Source organism: Salvelinus alpinus, chromosome 2 (genome assembly GCF_045679555.1).
Source record: "Salvelinus alpinus chromosome 2, SLU_Salpinus.1, whole genome shotgun sequence".
Taxonomy (NCBI): Eukaryota; Metazoa; Chordata; class Actinopteri; order Salmoniformes; family Salmonidae; genus Salvelinus; species Salvelinus alpinus.
In genome coordinates, this window is record NC_092087.1 from 103,229,314 (window position 1) to 103,248,358 (window position 19,045).

The 19,045-nt window shown below is 43.0% G+C and overlaps 1 protein-coding gene across 1 annotated transcript in view; it reads right to left on the reverse strand.

The window, feature by feature from the left end:
• Positions 1-4,213: 4,213 nt before the first annotated feature.
• The window catches only part of LOC139546855 (zinc finger protein 420-like), a 61,380-nt gene continuing 46,548 nt past the window's right edge, over positions 4,214-19,045 (reverse strand). Inside the window, exons 1-4 of the mRNA XM_071355739.1 lie at positions 12,751-13,330; positions 12,147-12,244; positions 11,833-12,010; positions 4,214-5,931 (exon numbers count right to left, since the gene is read on the reverse strand). Coding sequence (XP_071211840.1) covers positions 5,009-5,931; positions 11,833-12,010; positions 12,147-12,244; positions 12,751-13,069 — 1,518 coding nt within the window. The 5' untranslated portion in view covers positions 13,070-13,330 and the 3' untranslated portion in view covers positions 4,214-5,008. Of the gene's footprint in view, positions 5,932-11,832; positions 12,011-12,146; positions 12,245-12,750 lie in introns of the transcript that reaches the window.

Below are 19,045 nucleotides of genomic sequence, written 5' to 3' on the forward strand. Positions count from 1 at the left end.
ATTCATGGTAGGATACATGATAGTGGCAACACATGGAGCTTGGTTGGATATAGTCATGGTAGGATACATGATAGTGGCATTACATGGAGTTGGGTTGGATATAGTCATGGTAGGATACATGATAGTGGCAACACATGGAGTTGGGTTTGATATAGTCATGGTTAACAAAATACTTTACTCAACATATTGTGCAGCTTTCTGTTGCAGGATCTTTTTATGGGGGGGTGCCCTTTGTTGTTTACACATCACACACATGGTTATGGGCTTAAAAAAGAAGACACCAGTACCATGTCAGATACAGATTAAATGTATTCATGTTTGAGTTTGCATCCCAATATGACACTTCATCACAGAAGACTGAAATGTAACAAAACTACTATTGTGTTTATTGAGCTGTACACTGAGATGCTCAGTTGGTCAATATTCCCCTCCAGTGATTCCCCAACATCTTGTCAACATGTGCCCCAAAAATGGTTCAGATATCTAATACCAGTCTATCTTTATAGACATGTATCCATAACAAGGCTTATTCCTCTCATATAGTCTGCAAAAAACTCTCCAAAATGTCACATTTTTTTAACATCTTTATTTTCATGCATATAACTTGTCAAAAATCATTTTTATTACCAAATTCAGTCTTTCGTGTGGACAATATTTTTTTCATGTTTTCATGACTGCTTGAGATTAGGTCCCTGAATGGTCAAAAAGCTCTTCAAATAGAAGTACGTTTATAGCACAAAATATCTTACAAGTCGGCCCTCTCTCACTCTCTCTCATCATGTCACAAGCTGAGAGGCTCCCAGAGGCAGGGCCATAAAAGGCCCCAGCTCACTCAACTGCCCCTCCCCTCTCCAACAGCCATCAACCCAGAACATCCTGAAGACAGAACATCTAAAAGATCACCTGGGAATCCTTTCTTCCTCATGGAGCTTTTCAAAAGTGGGGTGAATATTCAATGTGATGTTTGTTCAGCGCCTTCGGAAAGTATTCAGACCCCTTGACTTTTTCCACATTTTGTTACGTTACAGCCTTATTTGAAAATGGATTTTAAAAAGATATTTATATATTCAGCAATCTACACACAATAGCCCATCATTTGGGGTGGCAGGTAGCCTATTGGTTAGAACATTGGGCTAGTAACCATAAGGTTGATGGATCGAATCCCTGAGCTGACAAGGTAAAACTCTGTTGTTCTGACCCTGAACAAGGCACTGTTCAGCGGTAGGCCGTCATTGTAAATAAGAAATTGTTCTTAACTGACTTACCAGGTTAAATATAACACATCTAATTACAAAGCAAAAACAGGTTTTTAGAAACATTTATTAAAGATAACAAATATACCTTTACATAACAGTAAGTATTCAGACCCTTTATTATGAGACTATCAGAGTAAAAACCAAGCCATGAGGTAGAAGGAATTGTCTGTAGAGCTCCGAGACAGAATTGGGTCGAGGCACAGATCTTGGGAAGGGTCCCAAAACATTTCTGCAGAATTGAAGGTCCCCAAGAACACAGTGGCCTCCATCATTCTTAAATGGAAGAAGTTTGGAACCACCAAGACCCTTCCTAGAGCTGGCGGCACAGCCAAACTGAGCAATAGGGGGAGAAGGGCCTTGGTCAGGGAGGTGACCAAGAACCCGATGGTCACTCTGACAGAGCTCTAGAGTTCTTCTGTGGAGATGGGAGAACCTTCCAGAAGGACAACCATCTCTCCACCTCTCCACCAATCAAGCCTTTATGGTAGAGTGGCCTGACGGAAGCCCCCCCTCAGTAAAATGCACATGACAGCCCACTTGGAGTTTGCCAAAAGGCACCAAAAGGACTTTCAGACAATGAGAAAACAGATTATCTCGTCTGATGAAACCAAGATTGAACTCTTTGGCCTGAATGCCAAGCGTCACGTCTGGAGGAAACCTGGCACCATCCCTAGGGGGAAGCATGGTGGTGGCAGCATCATGCTGTGGGGATGTTTTTCAGCAGCAGGGACTAGGAGATTAGTCAGGATCAAGGGAAAGATGAACCGAGCAAAGTACAGAGAGATCCTTGATGAAAACCTGCTCCAGAGCACTCAGGACCTCAGACTGGGGGCGAAGGTTCACCTTCCAACAGGACAAACACCCTAAGCACACAGCCAAGACAATGCAGTAGTGGCTTCGGGTCAAGTCTCTGGTCTCTGAATGTCCTTGAGTGGCCGAGCCAGAGCCCGGACTTGAACCCGGTCTAACATCTCTGGAGAGACCTGAAAATAGCTGTGCAGCGACGCTCCCCATCCAACCTGACAGAGCTTGAGAGAGTCTGCAGAGAAGAATGGGAGAAACTCCCCAAATACAGGTGTGCCAAGCTTGTAGCGTCATACCCAAGAAGACTCAATGCTGTAATCGCTGCCAAAGGTGCTTCAACAAAGTACTGAGTAAAGGGTCTGAATACTTAAGAAAATTATATTTTTCAGTTGTAAAAAAAATAAAAATAATTAGCAACAATTTCTAAAGAAATTGTTTTGTTTTGTCATTATGGGATATTGTGATGTCATTATGGGATATTGTGATGTCATTATGGGATATTGTGATGTCATAATGGGATATTGTGTGTAGATTGATGAGGGGAAAAAATGATTTAATACATTTTAGAATAAGGCTGTAACGTAACAAAATGTGAAAAAGTCAAGGGGTCTGAATACTTTCTGAAGGCATTGTATATAGCCATGTTATAAAGTATGAAAAGGCTTGTTCATTCACATGTCATGAATTCACTTTGACATCATCATATTTGTATATATCCTAATGACTAAACTTTGGCTGGAAACATGGTTATTATTTATTTATTTAACAAGGTAAGTCAACTGAGAACACATTGTCATTTACAGCAACAACCTGGGGAATCATTACAGGGGAGAGAAGGGAGGATGCATGAGCCAAATTGTAAACAGTTTATATAGTTTACACAAATATTAGCCCCTTAGCTCTTATTGCAGGACTTTGACTGTGGTACATCACCTCCCCAGTCAACCTATTGTGTGTATTGAACATTCATATTGAACAGCCTTACCTATATAGTAGCACCACCACACATCAGCCCATTCTCTTCTTGCAGTCAAAGCTGCAGTGTATTGTATCTGTAGGAGTTTATGATTAATAATCCTATTTATTTCAAGCCCCACTACGATGTCACCATACTATTCCTTTAAAGCCCCTCTGTTAGATATAAATCATTAGAGTGGGAAACCAACTGACATGGAAACAATGGAGCAAATGTATCACTATCAGAGGGGTGTATTATGACATCATATAGAACTACTCAGACATTCCAAATAGCATATGATTATCAGAGGGGTGTATTATGACATCATACAGAACTACTCAGACATTCCAAATATCACTTGATTATCAGAGGGGTGTATTATGACATCAGATAGAACTACTCAGACATTCCAAATCAGGCTTCATCCATATCATGAAGGGGGATATTGATCCAACCATTTCAAAAGTAATGACCAGGCTGATGGAAACAGGTTATGCCTTTACAATTTTATAAAAGCCGACAGACGATATGTTAGTTCGTTTGACATGGTGGGGTCTTTTTGTGTCAGTAAAAATGTTTAAGCGAGAAATGGCGGTGGAAACTCCTTTATGCTCAAATATTTATATTTAAGTTTTGTCACGCAAAGCCTTTTATCTGCAATGAGTCTGTTTGATAGAAACATTTCTAGTGGGAAAAGGCGTATATTGTTTTATGCAGATTTCTGAATATTCACATGAAAATCTGTCTCAAATTACATTGAAACTTAGCTACTAAGGTGGATATTGATCCAACACCTGCCACTTATTCAAACCAGCCCACTGGGCACAGACGGCAGTTCAACATCTAGTTTCTATTTACATTTCTTTGAGTCGTCAACTAAAGTGAATTCAACATGAAATCAACACAAAATGTCACCTGTCATTGGATTTAGGTTGCCAGTTGAATGAAAAACAACTAAAATAACTGATGTTGATGGCTTTTTACAAATCCAATCAGTTTTCTACATCTATCATCATCATCACGTGGATTTGTTTTGTTGAAATGACGTGGAAACAACGTTTATTCACCCAGTGGGAGGCTTGTAAATGACCCCAGGAAAGTGGAACGAGGAACTCTTCATTGAGACAATAATAAACAGCAATCCGTGGGAGAGTTGTGGTGGATATGATAAAATAAGGATCTGCTGGAGTCCAAGTCAAACCAAGATTCTTTATTTCTGAGCTCAGAGAGAATAACAGTTACACAGCGCAGTGTAGACAGTCTGAACTCCTGAAGCATTGGGTGATGAGCACATATCTTTATAGTTTCCTGTTCCTGGGCGGGACTTTATTCATACAAGGACCCAGGTGCAAATTGGTTTACAACACAGAATGATACTCCTAAGAACAGGAGCTTATAATAGGACAGTTTCACAAGGTTAGTCACATAATCAGTTATGTGGACACACATACAATTAACATTTTCCATTACAGTCTGAATATTTTCATGTCATTAAATCATCAGTGGACCAACAATGCAAATGTCAACAATGGAACAAATGCATCACATCCAAATATCACTCTATTATCTGTAGTGCTGGAGGAATGACACACCCAGATAAACACACACAGAGTTTTAAAAAGGACCATTTAAACACATGGAATCTGATCTACTCTATATTCAAACTGACATACTCCATATTAAATTCATGTTTTCTAATAAAAACAAACAAATATATGTTTGAGTATACCTTGTACCGTTTAATTTCATATGGTAAAAACAAGTAAACACATGATCAGTCAACAATATAAGACAATGGGAGCACTGTGTATGTTCTCTGATGAATTTTAAGTCAATGAGATGTGAAATATCAATATACAAGTAATTCTTCTCTTATGTGTGGATTCTCTCATGACGTTTAAGTGACTGTGATGAGTAATATGTTTTCCCAGTCTGAGCAATTTCTAAGCCTTCTCCTCTGTGTGTAGTCTCATGCGTTCTTTCAGGCTTCCTAAATGGGCAAAAACTTTGCACCCTGGGAGGAGTGGTAAGGCTTCTCCCCTCTGTGTATTTTCTCGTGTTGGTTCAGGATGCTTTTCTGATTAAAACTCTTTCCACACATGGAGCAGTGGTAAGGCTTCTCCCCTGTGTGTATTCTTTCATGTTGTTTCAGCTCCCCTGAACTGCCGAAACACTTTCCACACTGAGAGCAGTGGTAAGGCTTCTCCCCTGTGTGTATTCTTTCATGTTGTTTCAGCTCCCCTGAACTGCCGAAACACTTTCCACACTGAGAGCAGTGGTAAGGCATCTCCCCTGTGTGTATTATCTCGTGCCGTTTCAGAGACCCTGGCTGATTGAAACTCTTTCCACACTGGGAGCAGTGGTAAGGCTTCTCCCCTGTGTGTATTCTCTCGTGTTGGGTCAGGGTTCCTTTCTGTCTGAAACACTGTGCACACTGGGAGCAGTGGTAAGGCTTCTCCCCTGTGTGTATTCTCTCATGTTGTTTCAGATGACAAGGCTGTTTGAAACTCTTTCCACACTGGGAGCAGTGGTAAGGCTTCTCCCCTGTGTGTATTCTCTCATGACTTTTCAGATGACAAGGCTGTTTGAAACTCTTTCCACACTGGGAGCAGTGGTAAGGCTTCTCCCCTGTGTGTATTCTCTCATGTTGTTTCAGATGACAAGGCTCTTTGAAACTCTTTCCACACTGGGAGCAGTGGTAAGGCTTCTTCCCTGTGTGTATTATCTCATGACCTTTTAGGTGTGATTTCTGATTAAAACCAATTCCACACTGGGAGCAGTGGTAAGGCTTCTCCCTTGTGTGTATTTTCTCGTGTTGTTTCAGGTCCCATAACCGGTTACAACCCTTTCTAAAGTCGGAGCACTGGTGTCGTCTTGCTGGTTCGGACGTCCCTGGCTCTGGTTCCTCTGAGTCTGGTCACCACCAAATACAAAAGAGGACAGACATTTTTCACAGCACAGGTAGCATGCACAAAGCCAATCTAACTAACCAAGAACCAACCAAACTAACCAACAAACAACTTCATTAGATGACAGTCTTATAACATGTTATTCAATAAATCTATGTTTTGTTCGAAAAATGTGCATATTTCAGGTATAAATCATAGTTTACATTGCAGCTACAATCAGAAGTTGCACCGAAAGCAGACAGAATAATTACAGACACCAACGTCAAATACCTAATTACTCATCATAAAACATTTCTGAAAAATACATAGTGTACAGCAATTGAAAGACAGGCATCCTGTGATTCCAGACAATATTTCCGATTTATCAAGTGTTTTACAGCGAAAACACAATATAGCGTTATATTAGCTCACCACAATAGCCAAAAACACAAACAATTTCCCAGTAGCAAAAGTAAGCGATCGTAACAAACAAGCAAAAGATATATAATTTTTGACTAACCTTGATTTTCTTCCTCAGATGACAGTCCTATAACATCAGGTTATACATACACTTATGTTTTGTTCGAAAATGTGCATATTTAGAGCTGAAATCAATGGTTACACCGTGTGCGCCGGCGACTAGTACAACATGTTCGACAGATATATGAAATAGCATCATAAAATGTTTCTTACTTTTGCTGATCTTTCATCAGAATGTTGGACAAGGTGTCCTTTGTCCAGAACAGTCGTTGTTTGGAATTAGAACGGACACTTTCCCTCTTCATTTAGCACGCGCGCTAGCCGGGTGGCACGAATCGCTCCATCGTCAACAAAGTCAGAGAACGGAACACGGCAAAACTCCCGAAAAAATTTCAATAATCTGATAAAACATACTTTACGATGATATGGTCACATGTATCAGATAAAATCAAAGCCGGAGATAGTAGTCGTCCATAACGGCAGCTAAACAGAAGGCAATCCCACTGTCCACCTCGCGCTCCTCAGAGTACCGGAAATGAGGGACACGTCATACAAAGAGCCTGTATTCCACGTCAGACCAAGATAAACACGAAATTTCTTCTCTCACAGCCTCTTAACATCCAGGGGAAGGTCTATGAAGTGCACGTAGAGTGCACGTAGAGTCTGTTTTCAGTCTGTCTCAGTGATGCAGCTTGTCTTCTACTCTGATGGAAAGAGTGCGCCCCTTAGCGGATAATCCATGAATTGCAGCGAATTAAAAATATTAATTCCATGTCTTTTATGCATTTTTTCCACTTTCAAATTATCCTGCGGGCCTGATCGAACCTCCTTGGGGGCCGGTTCCGGCCCGCGGGCCGTATGTTTGACACCCCTGACGTAGACTCTTACGTTTCATGCCCATGTATAGGCAGGAAGAAAAACAGAGCCTCAATTTCAGACTTTCCACTTCCTGGTCAGGAAGTTTGTGCCAAATGAGTTCTGTTTGACTCACAGATATAATTCAAACGGTTTTAGAAACTAGAGAGTGTTTTCTATCCAATAGTAATAATAATATGCATATTGTATGAGCAAGAATTGAGTACGAGGCCGTTTGAAATGGGCACATTTTATCTGGCTACTCAATACTGCCCCTGCAGCCCAAACAGGTTAAAATCTAGCCACCGTGTCAGATTTCAACAAGGCTTTACGGCAAAAGCAAACCATGCGATTATCTGAGGACAGCACCCCATCAAACAAACACATGACAATCATATTTCAACCCGCCAGGTGCGATTCAAAACTCAGAAATAACTATATAATTTGTGCCTTAAGTTTGTCATTCTTCTGTTGGGACTCCAATATGTCCCATAAACATCACAAATGGTCCTTTTGTTCAATTAATTCCATCGTTATATCTCCAAAATGTCCATTTATTTGGCGCGTTTGATTAAAAAAAACACAGGTTCCAACTCACCCAGCATGACTACAAATATCTAATAAGTTAAGTTACCTGTAAACGCTGTCCAAACATTTCAAACAACTTTCCTAATCCAACTTTAGGTATTTTAAAATGTAAATAATGAAGAAAATTTAAGATGGGATAAACTGTGTTCAATACCGGATAAAAACAACGTGAAGCGCGTGACCTGGAGCGCGCATCAAAACATTAGAGAGCACTAGGCTGGACCCTCATTCTGAATAGCCGTACTTCTTCATTTCTCTAAAGAAAAACATCAACCAATTTCTAAAGACTGTTGACATCTAGTGGAAGCAATAGGAACTGCAACCAAGTGCCACAGAAAAGTGCCACACAAAGCCATTTGAAAACAGTGTCCCCTCAACAACAAAAAATCCTCCTGGATGGTTTGTCTTCGGGGTTTCACCTGCCAAATAAGTTCTGTTATACTCGCAGACAGTATTTTAACAGTTGTAGAAACTTTTGAGTGTTTTCTATCCAAATCTACCAATTATATGCATATCCTAGCTTCTGGGCCTGAGTAGCAGGCAGTGTACTTTGGGAACGCTTTTCATCTAGACGTGAAAATACTGCCCCCTATCCCAAACAGGTTAAGGAAAGAAATTCCACAACTTAACTTCTAAAAAGGCACACATGTTAATTGAAATGCATTTCAGGTGACTACCTCATGATGCTACAGTCCTTCTTTAAGACTCCATGCTACAGTCCTCCTTTAAGACTCCATCATGTTTAGAATGTGTCTGGAAGCGCTACTCTATCTATTCTACTCTCATCCTTTCGGTTTTAATCATATTTATGATAATAATGTTATAATAGGTAATAACTAACTTTAATAACTAGGGTTAATACCTACCTGGCGCCCCAACAAAATCTTTATCTTTACCCCCCTCTAACAATACCGCTACAGAATTAGCATAGTAGGCCATGTAACTTAAGGTAATCAGAAATATTTAGGACTAACTAATTCTTTGCCACCCATTCTGAAACTCACTGCAGCTCTATGTTAAGTGTTGCAGTCATTTCAGTTGCTGTGGTAGCTGACGTGTACAGTGTTGAGTCATCCGCATACATAGACACACTGGCTTAACTCAAATGTCATTGGCATGTTGTTGGTAAAGATTGGAAAAAAGAAGGTGCCAAACAGCTGCCCTGGGGAATTCCTGATTCTACCTTGATTTTGTTGTACAGGCTTCCATTAAAGAACACTGTGTTCTGTTAGACAGGTAGCTCTGGGGCGGCAGGTAGCCTAGTGGTTAGAGCGGTAGGCCAGTAACCGAAACATTGCTGGATCGAATCCCCGAGCTGACAAGGTAAAACTCTGTCGTTCTAGGCCGTCATTGAAAAAAATTATTTGTTCTTAACTGACTTGCCTAGTTAAATAAAGTTTACATTTTTTTTAAAAGCTCTTTATCCACAATATAGCAGGGGGTGTAAAGCCATACGTTTTTTTCAGCAGCAGACTATGATCAATAATGTCAAAAGCCGCACTGAAGTCTAACAAAACAGCCCCAACAATATTTTTATCATTAATTTCTATGAGCCAATCAGTCATTTGTAAGTGCTGTGCTTGTTGAACGAACTTCCCTATAAGCTGAAAGTCTCAATTTGTTTACTGTAAAATAGCATTGTATCTGGCCAAACACCATTTATTTTTTTAAATGTAAGGGTTGGTAACAGGTTGATTGGTCGGCTATTTAAGCCAGTAAAGGGAGCTTTACTATTCTTGGGTAGTGGAATGACTTTAGCTTCCCTCCAAGCCTGAGGGAACACACTTTCTAGTAGGCTTAAATTGAAGATAATGCGAATAGAAGTGGCAATATCGGCCGCTATTATCCTCAATCATTTTCCATCCACGTTCTCAGACACCAGTGACATGTCATTGTTGATTTTTTTGCCCAAAATTTCATTTAAGGTGCTCCAAAGCTTTTTAAAATCATTCTTTATGTCATTTATCTTTGTTTCATAGTGTAGTTTCTTCTTTTTATTCAGTTTAGTCACATGATTTCTCAATTTGCAATACGTTTGCCAATCAGTTATACAGCCAGACCTATTTGCCATCTCTTTTGCCTCCCTCTTCATCATACCGACAACTCCATTGTGTCCTCCATTGTGTCCTCCTCCCAGAGCGCTAAGAACCTTGGCGTGATCCTGGACAACACCCTGTCGTTCTCAACTAACATCAAGGCGGTGGCCCGTTCCTGTAGGTTCATGCTCTACAACATTCGCAGAGTACGACCCTGCCTCACACAGGAAGCGGCGCAGGTCCTAATCCAGGCACTTGTCATCTCCCGTCTGGATTACTGCAACTCGCTGTTGGCTGGGCTCCCTGCCTGTGCCATTAAACCCCTACAACTCATCCAGAACGCCGCAGCCCGTCTGGTGTTCAACCTTCCCAAGTTCTCTCACGTCACCCCGCTCCTCCGCTCTCTCCACTGGCTTCCAGTTGAAGCTCGCATCCGCTACAAGACCATGGTGCTTGCCTACGGAGCTGTGAGGGGAACGGCACCTCCGTACCTTCAGGCTCTGATCAGGCCCTACACCCAAACAAGGGCACTGCGTTCATCCACCTCTGGCCTGCTCGCCTCCCTACCTCTGAGGAAGTACAGTTCCCGCTCAGCCCAGTCAAAACTGTTCGCTGCTCTGGCACCCCAATGGTGGAACAAACTCCCTCACGACGCCAGGTCAGCGGAGTCAATCACCACCTTCCGGAGACACCTGAAACCCCACCTCTTTAAGGAATACCTAGGATAGGATAAAGTAATCCTTCTAACCCTTCCCCCCCCCCCTTAAAAGATTTAGATGCACTATTGTAAAGTGGCTGTTCCACTGGATATCATAAGGTAAATGCACCAATTTGTAAGTCGCTCTGGATAAGAGCGTCTGCTAAATGACTTAAATGTAAATGTAAATACCATTTTTAAATTCCTCATCAATCCACGTGGATTTAACAGTTTTTACAGCCATCTGTGGATTAGATGAAGGAGGGGTTGAGGTCAGGACAGATTCTCATCAGGGAGATAAAGGTTTGGTATCCTGTTACCCTCTTTACTCTCTTCCTGTGGAACCATAAGATGTAATGATTGGAGAGAAGGAGGAGTGTCTTAAGTGAGATATATATCTGGATGGAACAAATGTTGGGTTGTCTGAATTACAGATGGACATAACCTTTGGGAATAATTAAACTTGGTTAAAGCTTCTCTAGTGTCCGTGAGTTATTTACTGTGAAAAAAAATAACCAAACAACATCAACAACATAGGAATCACTACAAACAATTGTATGACCTCTTATATAGAACAGTAGGCCAAGCCTTTTGGAACTTTGCTTTTCCTAGATATGGCTTCTATATTGTGATCACTACATCCGATGAATTTGGATACTGCTTTCAAACAAATTTCTGCAGCATTAGTAAAGATATGATCAAAATATGTTAATGATTTAATTTCTGTACTGTTTGTAACTACCCTGGTAGGTTGATTGATTGATAACTTGAACAAGGTTGACAACACTGGTTACAGTTTGAAGCTTTCTCTTGAATGGGCAGCCTGATCACAGCTTTCCTCCAGTATTAGTTAATTAATTAACAGTGTCTTGAGTTTAGTTTGCCTGTTCTACAGTCTTGTAAAGATAGGGGGGTTGACTGGGACAGGCAATGTAACATCCATAATGTTTTAAGAAAAAGGTTTTGTAAAATTTGCACCTTACAACGGATCATTGAAACTTTCTCTCCAAAGCTAACTTTCATCAAGGTTTTATATGGTCTATTGGTTTCTCTCTTTTCATTGGCAGAATCCTTTTTCAGTGTTATGATATTCATAACATCCATATCCACCAGTCTATCTTCCTGTCAACTAACAGACCTCTGCTGGTTGTTCTGGTAACAGATACCAGTCTATCTTCCTGTCAACTAACAGAACTCTGCTGGTTGTCCTGGTAACAGATACCAGTGGGCAGATCTATTGAATTTGTTCAAACTAAACTACAGCACTTACTTTGATGTGTCAAATCTGATCCTTTCTTCTCTTCTCCTCCTCTCACAGTTCCACTCAGCCCCGTTGTTTTCCTGCAGTCCACCAGCAGCACAGACAACCTCTTCATACCCAGCAGTAAGGTGCTACCGGGAGAGGCACGACACGGGGACTCCGGGAGGGAGGAAGGGCTAGCGTTGTCCTGGTAACCATAAAGAGGGGACACAGACACATATCATTATGGATGCTGATGTAACTGTTGTCATAAAGTGTCTTTACAGAAACCCAGCCCAGACCCAGATAGAGCAAGCTGTATGCTAGACCAGACCAAGCTGTACCATCTGGTGTTCTGATCTGGAGAGACTCTTCTCTGACTCGTCAGCATCAGGATGTTGTTGAGGCTCCCCAGAGGATCCACAATAGTCATGTCTCTCTCCTGTGTGAATGAGAACATCAAACAGATGGTAAACTTATAACCGTCTATTTAATTAATTAATAAAATCTAATTTAAAAGTCCCCAAAATAAATGTACCAATGGCAGATTGAACCTTTAAGAATGTATACAGTAGGAAACGGGTGGGTATAATTAGTGGAACGTTCAAACACTAATCTAAATAACAAGGATGCCAACAAACAACGCATACAAAGTAGCATGATCAATTCACCTAGCTAACTAGCTGCCAAAAGGGCATCAACTCACCATGTAGCTTATTCTTAATAAGTGAGTGAGGACAGACATTTTTCAGAATAAACGTGGTGAGTGAAAAACCTAATGAAATAGCCCACTCCCTACCCGGTATCCTATTCTGCCGCTATACAACTGTGTATGCGTTGTTTGTTGGCATCCTTGCTCAAAACATATTCAAGTGTAGAACTTCAGTAGAATGCCCCACAGTTCAACAACTGCAGAGTTTGTGCCCCTGCTTTTAAGACAGTACTCACTGGTGATAATGAGATAATCTGTCTCCTCCTCTTTCACTCCAAAAACGTCTTCCATCTTCACCTTTATTGAGATAGCCTCCTCTTCCTCCTTTTTCATCCTGAAAGGTTCTTTCTCTTCTTCCTTCACTATAACAGCCTCTTCTTCCTTCACTATAACAACCTCCTCTTCCTCCTTTTTCATTATGAAAGGTTCTTTCTCTTCTTTCACTGTAATACCCTCCTCTTCTTCTTCCACAACATTGTTCAGCGCCAGAGCTTCTTTCTCCGTACAGCAGACCTCCTCTTCTTTAGCAGGGGATGAGTAGTTTAGCGAGCTCATGGTCGGGGATGTTAGCTAGCTAGTTAGCATTAGCGACTAGCCTAGTGCTAGGCTCAGCATCAATCTTTAACAAGTTTGCAAATTGAACAGGCAAATTAGGTTAAAATTAACCAGTTAATACGTCAACAGAATTGTGTTTACAACACTGAGATTAGCTAATTTACATTAACATGGTCTAAAGCGTCAATCTTTCAGTTTTATGTTGGCTAGCAAGCTACCGAGGTGGATGAAAGAGCAGGCGCGTTGTTGTTGCTGAAGAAGCGTCCCGTCCAGTAAATTATACGTCACGCAAGAAGCATCGTCTGAAAGACGCACATCCGCCATCTGCTGGCTGGAGTGGGTAACGCAGTTTGGAAACAATAGTTACTACACTTTTTTGTATTGGAAAGAACGTCATAATAATTTAACAATAAGCTGATATATTTTCTCTTCCAAATAATACGTTCCTGTACACAGACGTAGAAGCTCAATATGAATATGTAGATGATTAATAAATACTTATATGAATAGGTAGTGTGTTATTAATACACATTTTCTCTGTTTATTTTTCACATTCGTTTTTATCTAGATGTGACCTTACTATTCCCTTAAAGCCACGCTCTATAAGATACAAATCATCCTGTAAACAATAGAGCAAATACGGTGAAGCATCATGCTGTGGGGTTGTTTTTCAGCGGCAGGGACTGGGAGACTAGTCAGAATCGAGGGAAAGATGAACAGAGCAAATATACTCTTATTTTGAACCCCAGCCGCCGTAGGAGGCCTTTTGCCTTTTAGTAGGCCGTCATTGTAAATAAGAATTTGTTCTTAACTGACTTGCCTAGTTAAATAAAGGTTCAATAATAAATAAATGAAATAAAAATAAAATACAGAGAGATCATTGATGAAAACCTGCTCCAGAGCACTCAGGACCTCAGACTGGGACAAAGGTTCACCTTCCAACAGAACAACAACCCTAAGCACACAGACAAGACAACGCAGAAGTGGCTTCGGGACAAGTCTCTGAATGTCCTTGAGTGGCCCAGCCAGAGCCTGGACTTGAACCCGATCGAACGTCTCTGGAGAGACCTGAAAATAGCTGTGCAGCGACGCTCCCCATCCAACCTGACAGAGCTTGAGAGGATCTGCAGAGAAGAATGTGAGAAAAATACAGGTGTACCCAAGAATACTCGAGCCTGTAATTGCTGCCAAAGGTGCTTCAACAAAGTACTGAGTAAAGGGTCTGAATACTTATGTAAATGTTATATTTCAGTTTTTAATTATAAAATACATTTGCAAAAATGTCTAAAACCCTGTCTTTGCTTTAACATTATGGAGTATTGTGTGTAGATTGAAGAGGAAAACATCCCAATTTAATCAATTTGAGAACAAGGCTGTAACGTAACAACATGTGGAAAAAGTCAAGAGGTCTGAATACCTCCCGAATGCCACTGTAAGTGATTGTGGATCAGAATGTCAGAATGTCAGGAACAGGCTGGATGTGAGAAGGAGGATGGCATCTCACTGCCATTCAGCATTCAGGGAGTAAAACTGAAAATGCCAATTCTCTTCTATGGTTTTCAATGAGGAAAATGTGGAATTTGGTTTACTTTCTGAATTGACTGGAATTGAAATGGAATTGACTCCAACCCTGGTTTTACTACAAAGCTGTCAACGTCATCATTTAGTCAATCGATGTTATAATGCATAACGCTCACAGATGTGCTTGTTCTCATTCAGAGTACATTTTCTAATTGAATAAAACAGAATTAAACAAATAAAATGTATTATACATCTGAATAACTTCAACATGGACAATCTGGTTGATTCTCTGCTCAACAACACTGACTGAATCAATCTGATTGATTCTCTGCTTAACAAATTTTAAAAATGGAAAGGTTTGGGAGAGGTAGGGGAGTTTTCATGTTTAACCCTTCACTGCCAGTGGGTAGGGGGGAAGCTATTTCTCCAGTTACTTCCACACCTCTGGCCAGGCCAACTGCACAGGCAAGTGTCCATTGTAGAGAAGAAGGCATTGCCACCCAGGGCCGCCAGAGCATCAGCTTGGTGAGGTAGAGGGTGAGCATCCTTTACGGTGCAAGAATTGAGCCATCGGAAGTCTGTACACCGTCTCAGATCGCCAGACTTCTTCCAGACCAGCACGAGCGGGGAGGTATACTCACTGCTGGATTTCCTGATTATCTCTCACTCTTCCATCTCATCCAAGGCCTGCCTGAGCTTGTCATAATGGTTAGGGGAGAGCCTACGGTAAGGTAGCCTAAAAGGCTTAGTGTCACTGAGTCTGATGCGATGGACATATCCAGTAGCCTTCCCGCAATCTAGTTTGTTCCGGGAGAAGATACACTCGTAGCGGGCTATTAGCTGAACTAGCCGGGCCTTACACTGTTGCGACAACTGAGTGGACTCAATGTCAATGTTACCTAGCCCTAACTCGTGCAACACCTCACTTGTCACTCTGTGCGGTTTTTCGGCACTGTCAACGGTCAAGCTATCTCCACTACCATTGTCAAAGTCTTGATTGTCATCCATTTTGTGTATCTGCTGCACCAGGGGGACCGGTTCGACAGTGGGCTCATCTATGTAGTCAGTGTCAAAGTCCTCTAATGCCATGCAAGGAAAAACGTCCGCTATCTTGGCATTGCGTCTCACTGTTACTGGCTTTGGTGAGGGATTGATAACTTTGACAGGGACCCAGCCATCGCTCCACAATGTCGCTACTGTTCTTCCCACTAGAATGTTTTTCGGTCTTGAGCGTGCCCTCGTAGGCTCAATAACGACAGCACTGCCCGCAGATACATTTTGAGGCGTACACAACCGGCCCCAGACTAAATGTTCCTGCATGGGCTCCAATGTGACCGCCCGCTTCAGCCTTACCGTGCCCACTCTTTCTGGCACTTCGGTTCCTTTCCATCTCTCTACATTAGCCAGCAGACGGAACAGTTTGTCATCTCCATTGTGTTCAGATGATGACATCTTCTCCAAGAAGTCACCGGTCGTCTTCAGCTCCCTGATGAGGTGTTTTATTACGTTGCTGCCTAGGATGAGCTCATCACGTTGACCATCCACTATTAGAACAGGGACAGAGACACTGCTGCCATACACAGACAGATTCAATTCACACACACCTACAGGCTTGGTCTTCAACCCCCCGCAACACCACTTCAGTCGGACTGAGGGAGCCACTCTTGAGCACACCTGCTTTCTCAAGGCGTGGCACCACTGTTGAGCTCAATGTGCATGCCATTGAACCGCTGTCAATCATAGCGCTCACCTCTATAACATCCCCCAGTAACACACTAGTATAGAAGAGTTCATCGTTGTGGAGCACTCTCTGTGTATTTTGCATAATGATCTTTTCATTCGACTTGACTTCATCATAAACACTTGAATATATTGACTCTAAATCTACAACACTATCGGATTTGGGCACCTCACAAGGCCCAGCACTTCCCCCCACCCCGTGCAGGCCGGCTAGTTTCTCCTGCCGCTGGGTTGTGTTGCTCTTTGATGGAGTTGATGGCTTGCTCTGAGACTTGAAGTAGGGTTTCCCCTTGCTCTGCAAGGGCCGTGGCTTTTGTGGAGCGATGGGTAACGACGCTTCGTGGCTGACTGTTGTCGATGTGTGCAGAAGGTCCCTGGTTCGCGCCCGTGTCGGGGCGAGGGAACGATCTAAAGTTATACTGTTACATTGATGCTGTTGACCCAGATCATTGGTTGCTGCGGAAAAGGAGGAGGTTGAAAGGGGGGTGAGTGTAACGGATGTGAAATGGCTAGCTAGTTAGCGGGTACGCGCTAATAGCGTTTCAATCAGTTACGTCACCTGCTCTGAAACCTAGAAGTAGTGGTTCCCCTTGCTCTGCAAGGGCAGCGGCTTTTGTGGAGCGATGGGTAACGACGCTTCGTGGGTGTCAGTTGTTGATGTGTGCAGAGGGTCCCTGGTTCGCGCCCGGGTCGGGTCGAGGGGACAGTCTAAAGTTATACTGTTACACCTGCTCCCTCTTCCATAGTGACAACACTGATGGCTCAACATGGGTTTCTGAGAGACTGGATGACGGCTTCCTGCTCCCTCTTCCATAGTGACAACACTGATGGCTCAACATGGGTTTCTGAGAGACTGGATGACGGCTTCCTGCTCCCTCTTCCATAGTGACAACACTGATGGCTCAACATGGGTTTCTGAGAGACTGGATGACGGCTTCCTGCTCCCTCTTCCATAGTGACAACACTGATGGCTCAACATGGGTTTCTGAGAGACTGGATGACAGCTTCCTGCTCCCTCTTCCATAGTGGGAACACTGATGGCTCAACATGGGTTTCTGAGAGACTGGATGACAGCTTCCTGCTCCCTCTTCCATAGTGACAACACTGCTGGCTCAACATGGGCTTCCTGGTTATGAAAGAAAGTGTGGCGGTCAATGGTAGCCACTCCCATTGTGTGAAGCAGTTGTAGTCTTTGTTGGCAGGTATCCAGACACCAGAATGGCAGTAGAAAGGAGCCTGTTCCCCGCATGCTTCCTCCCAATCATTGGCTGCCTCGACCACTCCCCCACCTGACCACAGGACCAGCACTGCTGTCTGATCTTCATTCCTACAGCCTTCATCACCGCCCCTGGAGTCTCTTCACTGTCTGATCTTCATTCCTACAGCCTTCATCACCGTCCCTGGAGTCTCTTCACTGTCTGATCTTCATTCCTACAGCCTTCATCACCGTCCCTGGAGTCTCTTCACTGTCTGATCTTCATTCCTACAGCCTTCATCTCCGCCCCTGGAGTCTCTTCACTGTCTGATTTTCATTCCTACAGCCTTCATCACCGTCCCCTGAAGTCTCTTCACTGTCTGATCTTCATTCCTACAGCCTTCATCACCTCCCCTGGAGTCTCTTCACCATCTGATCTTCATTCCTACAGCCTTCATCACCGTCCCTGGAGTCTCTTCACCATCTGATCTTCATTCCTACAGCCTTCATCACCGCCCCTGGAGTCTCTTCACCATCTGATCTTCATTCCTACAGCCTTCATCACCTCCCCTGGAGTCTCTTCACCATCTGATCTTCATTCCTACAGCCTTCATCACCTCCCCTGGAGTCTCTTCACCATCTGATCTTCATTCCTACAGCCTTCATCACCTCCCCTGGAGTCTCTTCACCGTCTGATCTTCATTCCTACAGCCTTCATCACCTCCCCTGGAGTCTCTTCACCGTCTGATCTTCATTCCTACAGCCTTCATCACCGCCCCTGGAGTCTCTTCACTGTCTGATCTTCATTCCTACAACCTTCATCACCGCCCCTGGAGTCTCTTCACTGTCTGATCTTCATTCCTACAGCCTTCATCACCGTCCCTGGAGTCTCTTCACTGTCTGATCTTCATTCCTACAGCCTTCATCACCGTCCCTGGAGTCTCTTCACTGTCTGATCTTCATTCCTACAGCCTTCATCACCGCCCCTGGAGTCTCTTCACTGTCTGATCTTCATTCCTACAGCCTTCATCTCCGTCCCTGGAGTCTCTTCACTGTCTGATCTTCATTCAAACAGCCTTCATCTCCGTCCCTGGAGTCTCTTCACTGTCTGACCTTCATTCCTACAGCCTTCATCTCCGTCCCTGGAGTCTCTTCACTGTCTGATCTTCATTCCTATAGCCTTCACCTCCGTCCCTGGAGTCTCTTCACTGTCTGATCTTCATTCCTACAGCCTTCATCTCCGTCCCTGGAGTCTCTTCACTGTCTGATCTTCATTCCTACAGCCTTCATCTCCGTCCCTGGAGTCTCTTCACTGTCTGATCTTCATTCCTATAGCCTTCACCTCCGTCCCTGGAGTCTCTTCACTGTCTGATCTTCATTCCTACAGCCTTCATCACCGTCCCTGGAGTCTCTTCACTGTCTGATCTTCATTCCTACAGCCTTCATCACCGCCCCTGGAGTCTCTTCACTGTCTGATCTTCATTCCTACAGCCTTCATCACTGCCCCTGGAGTCTCTTCA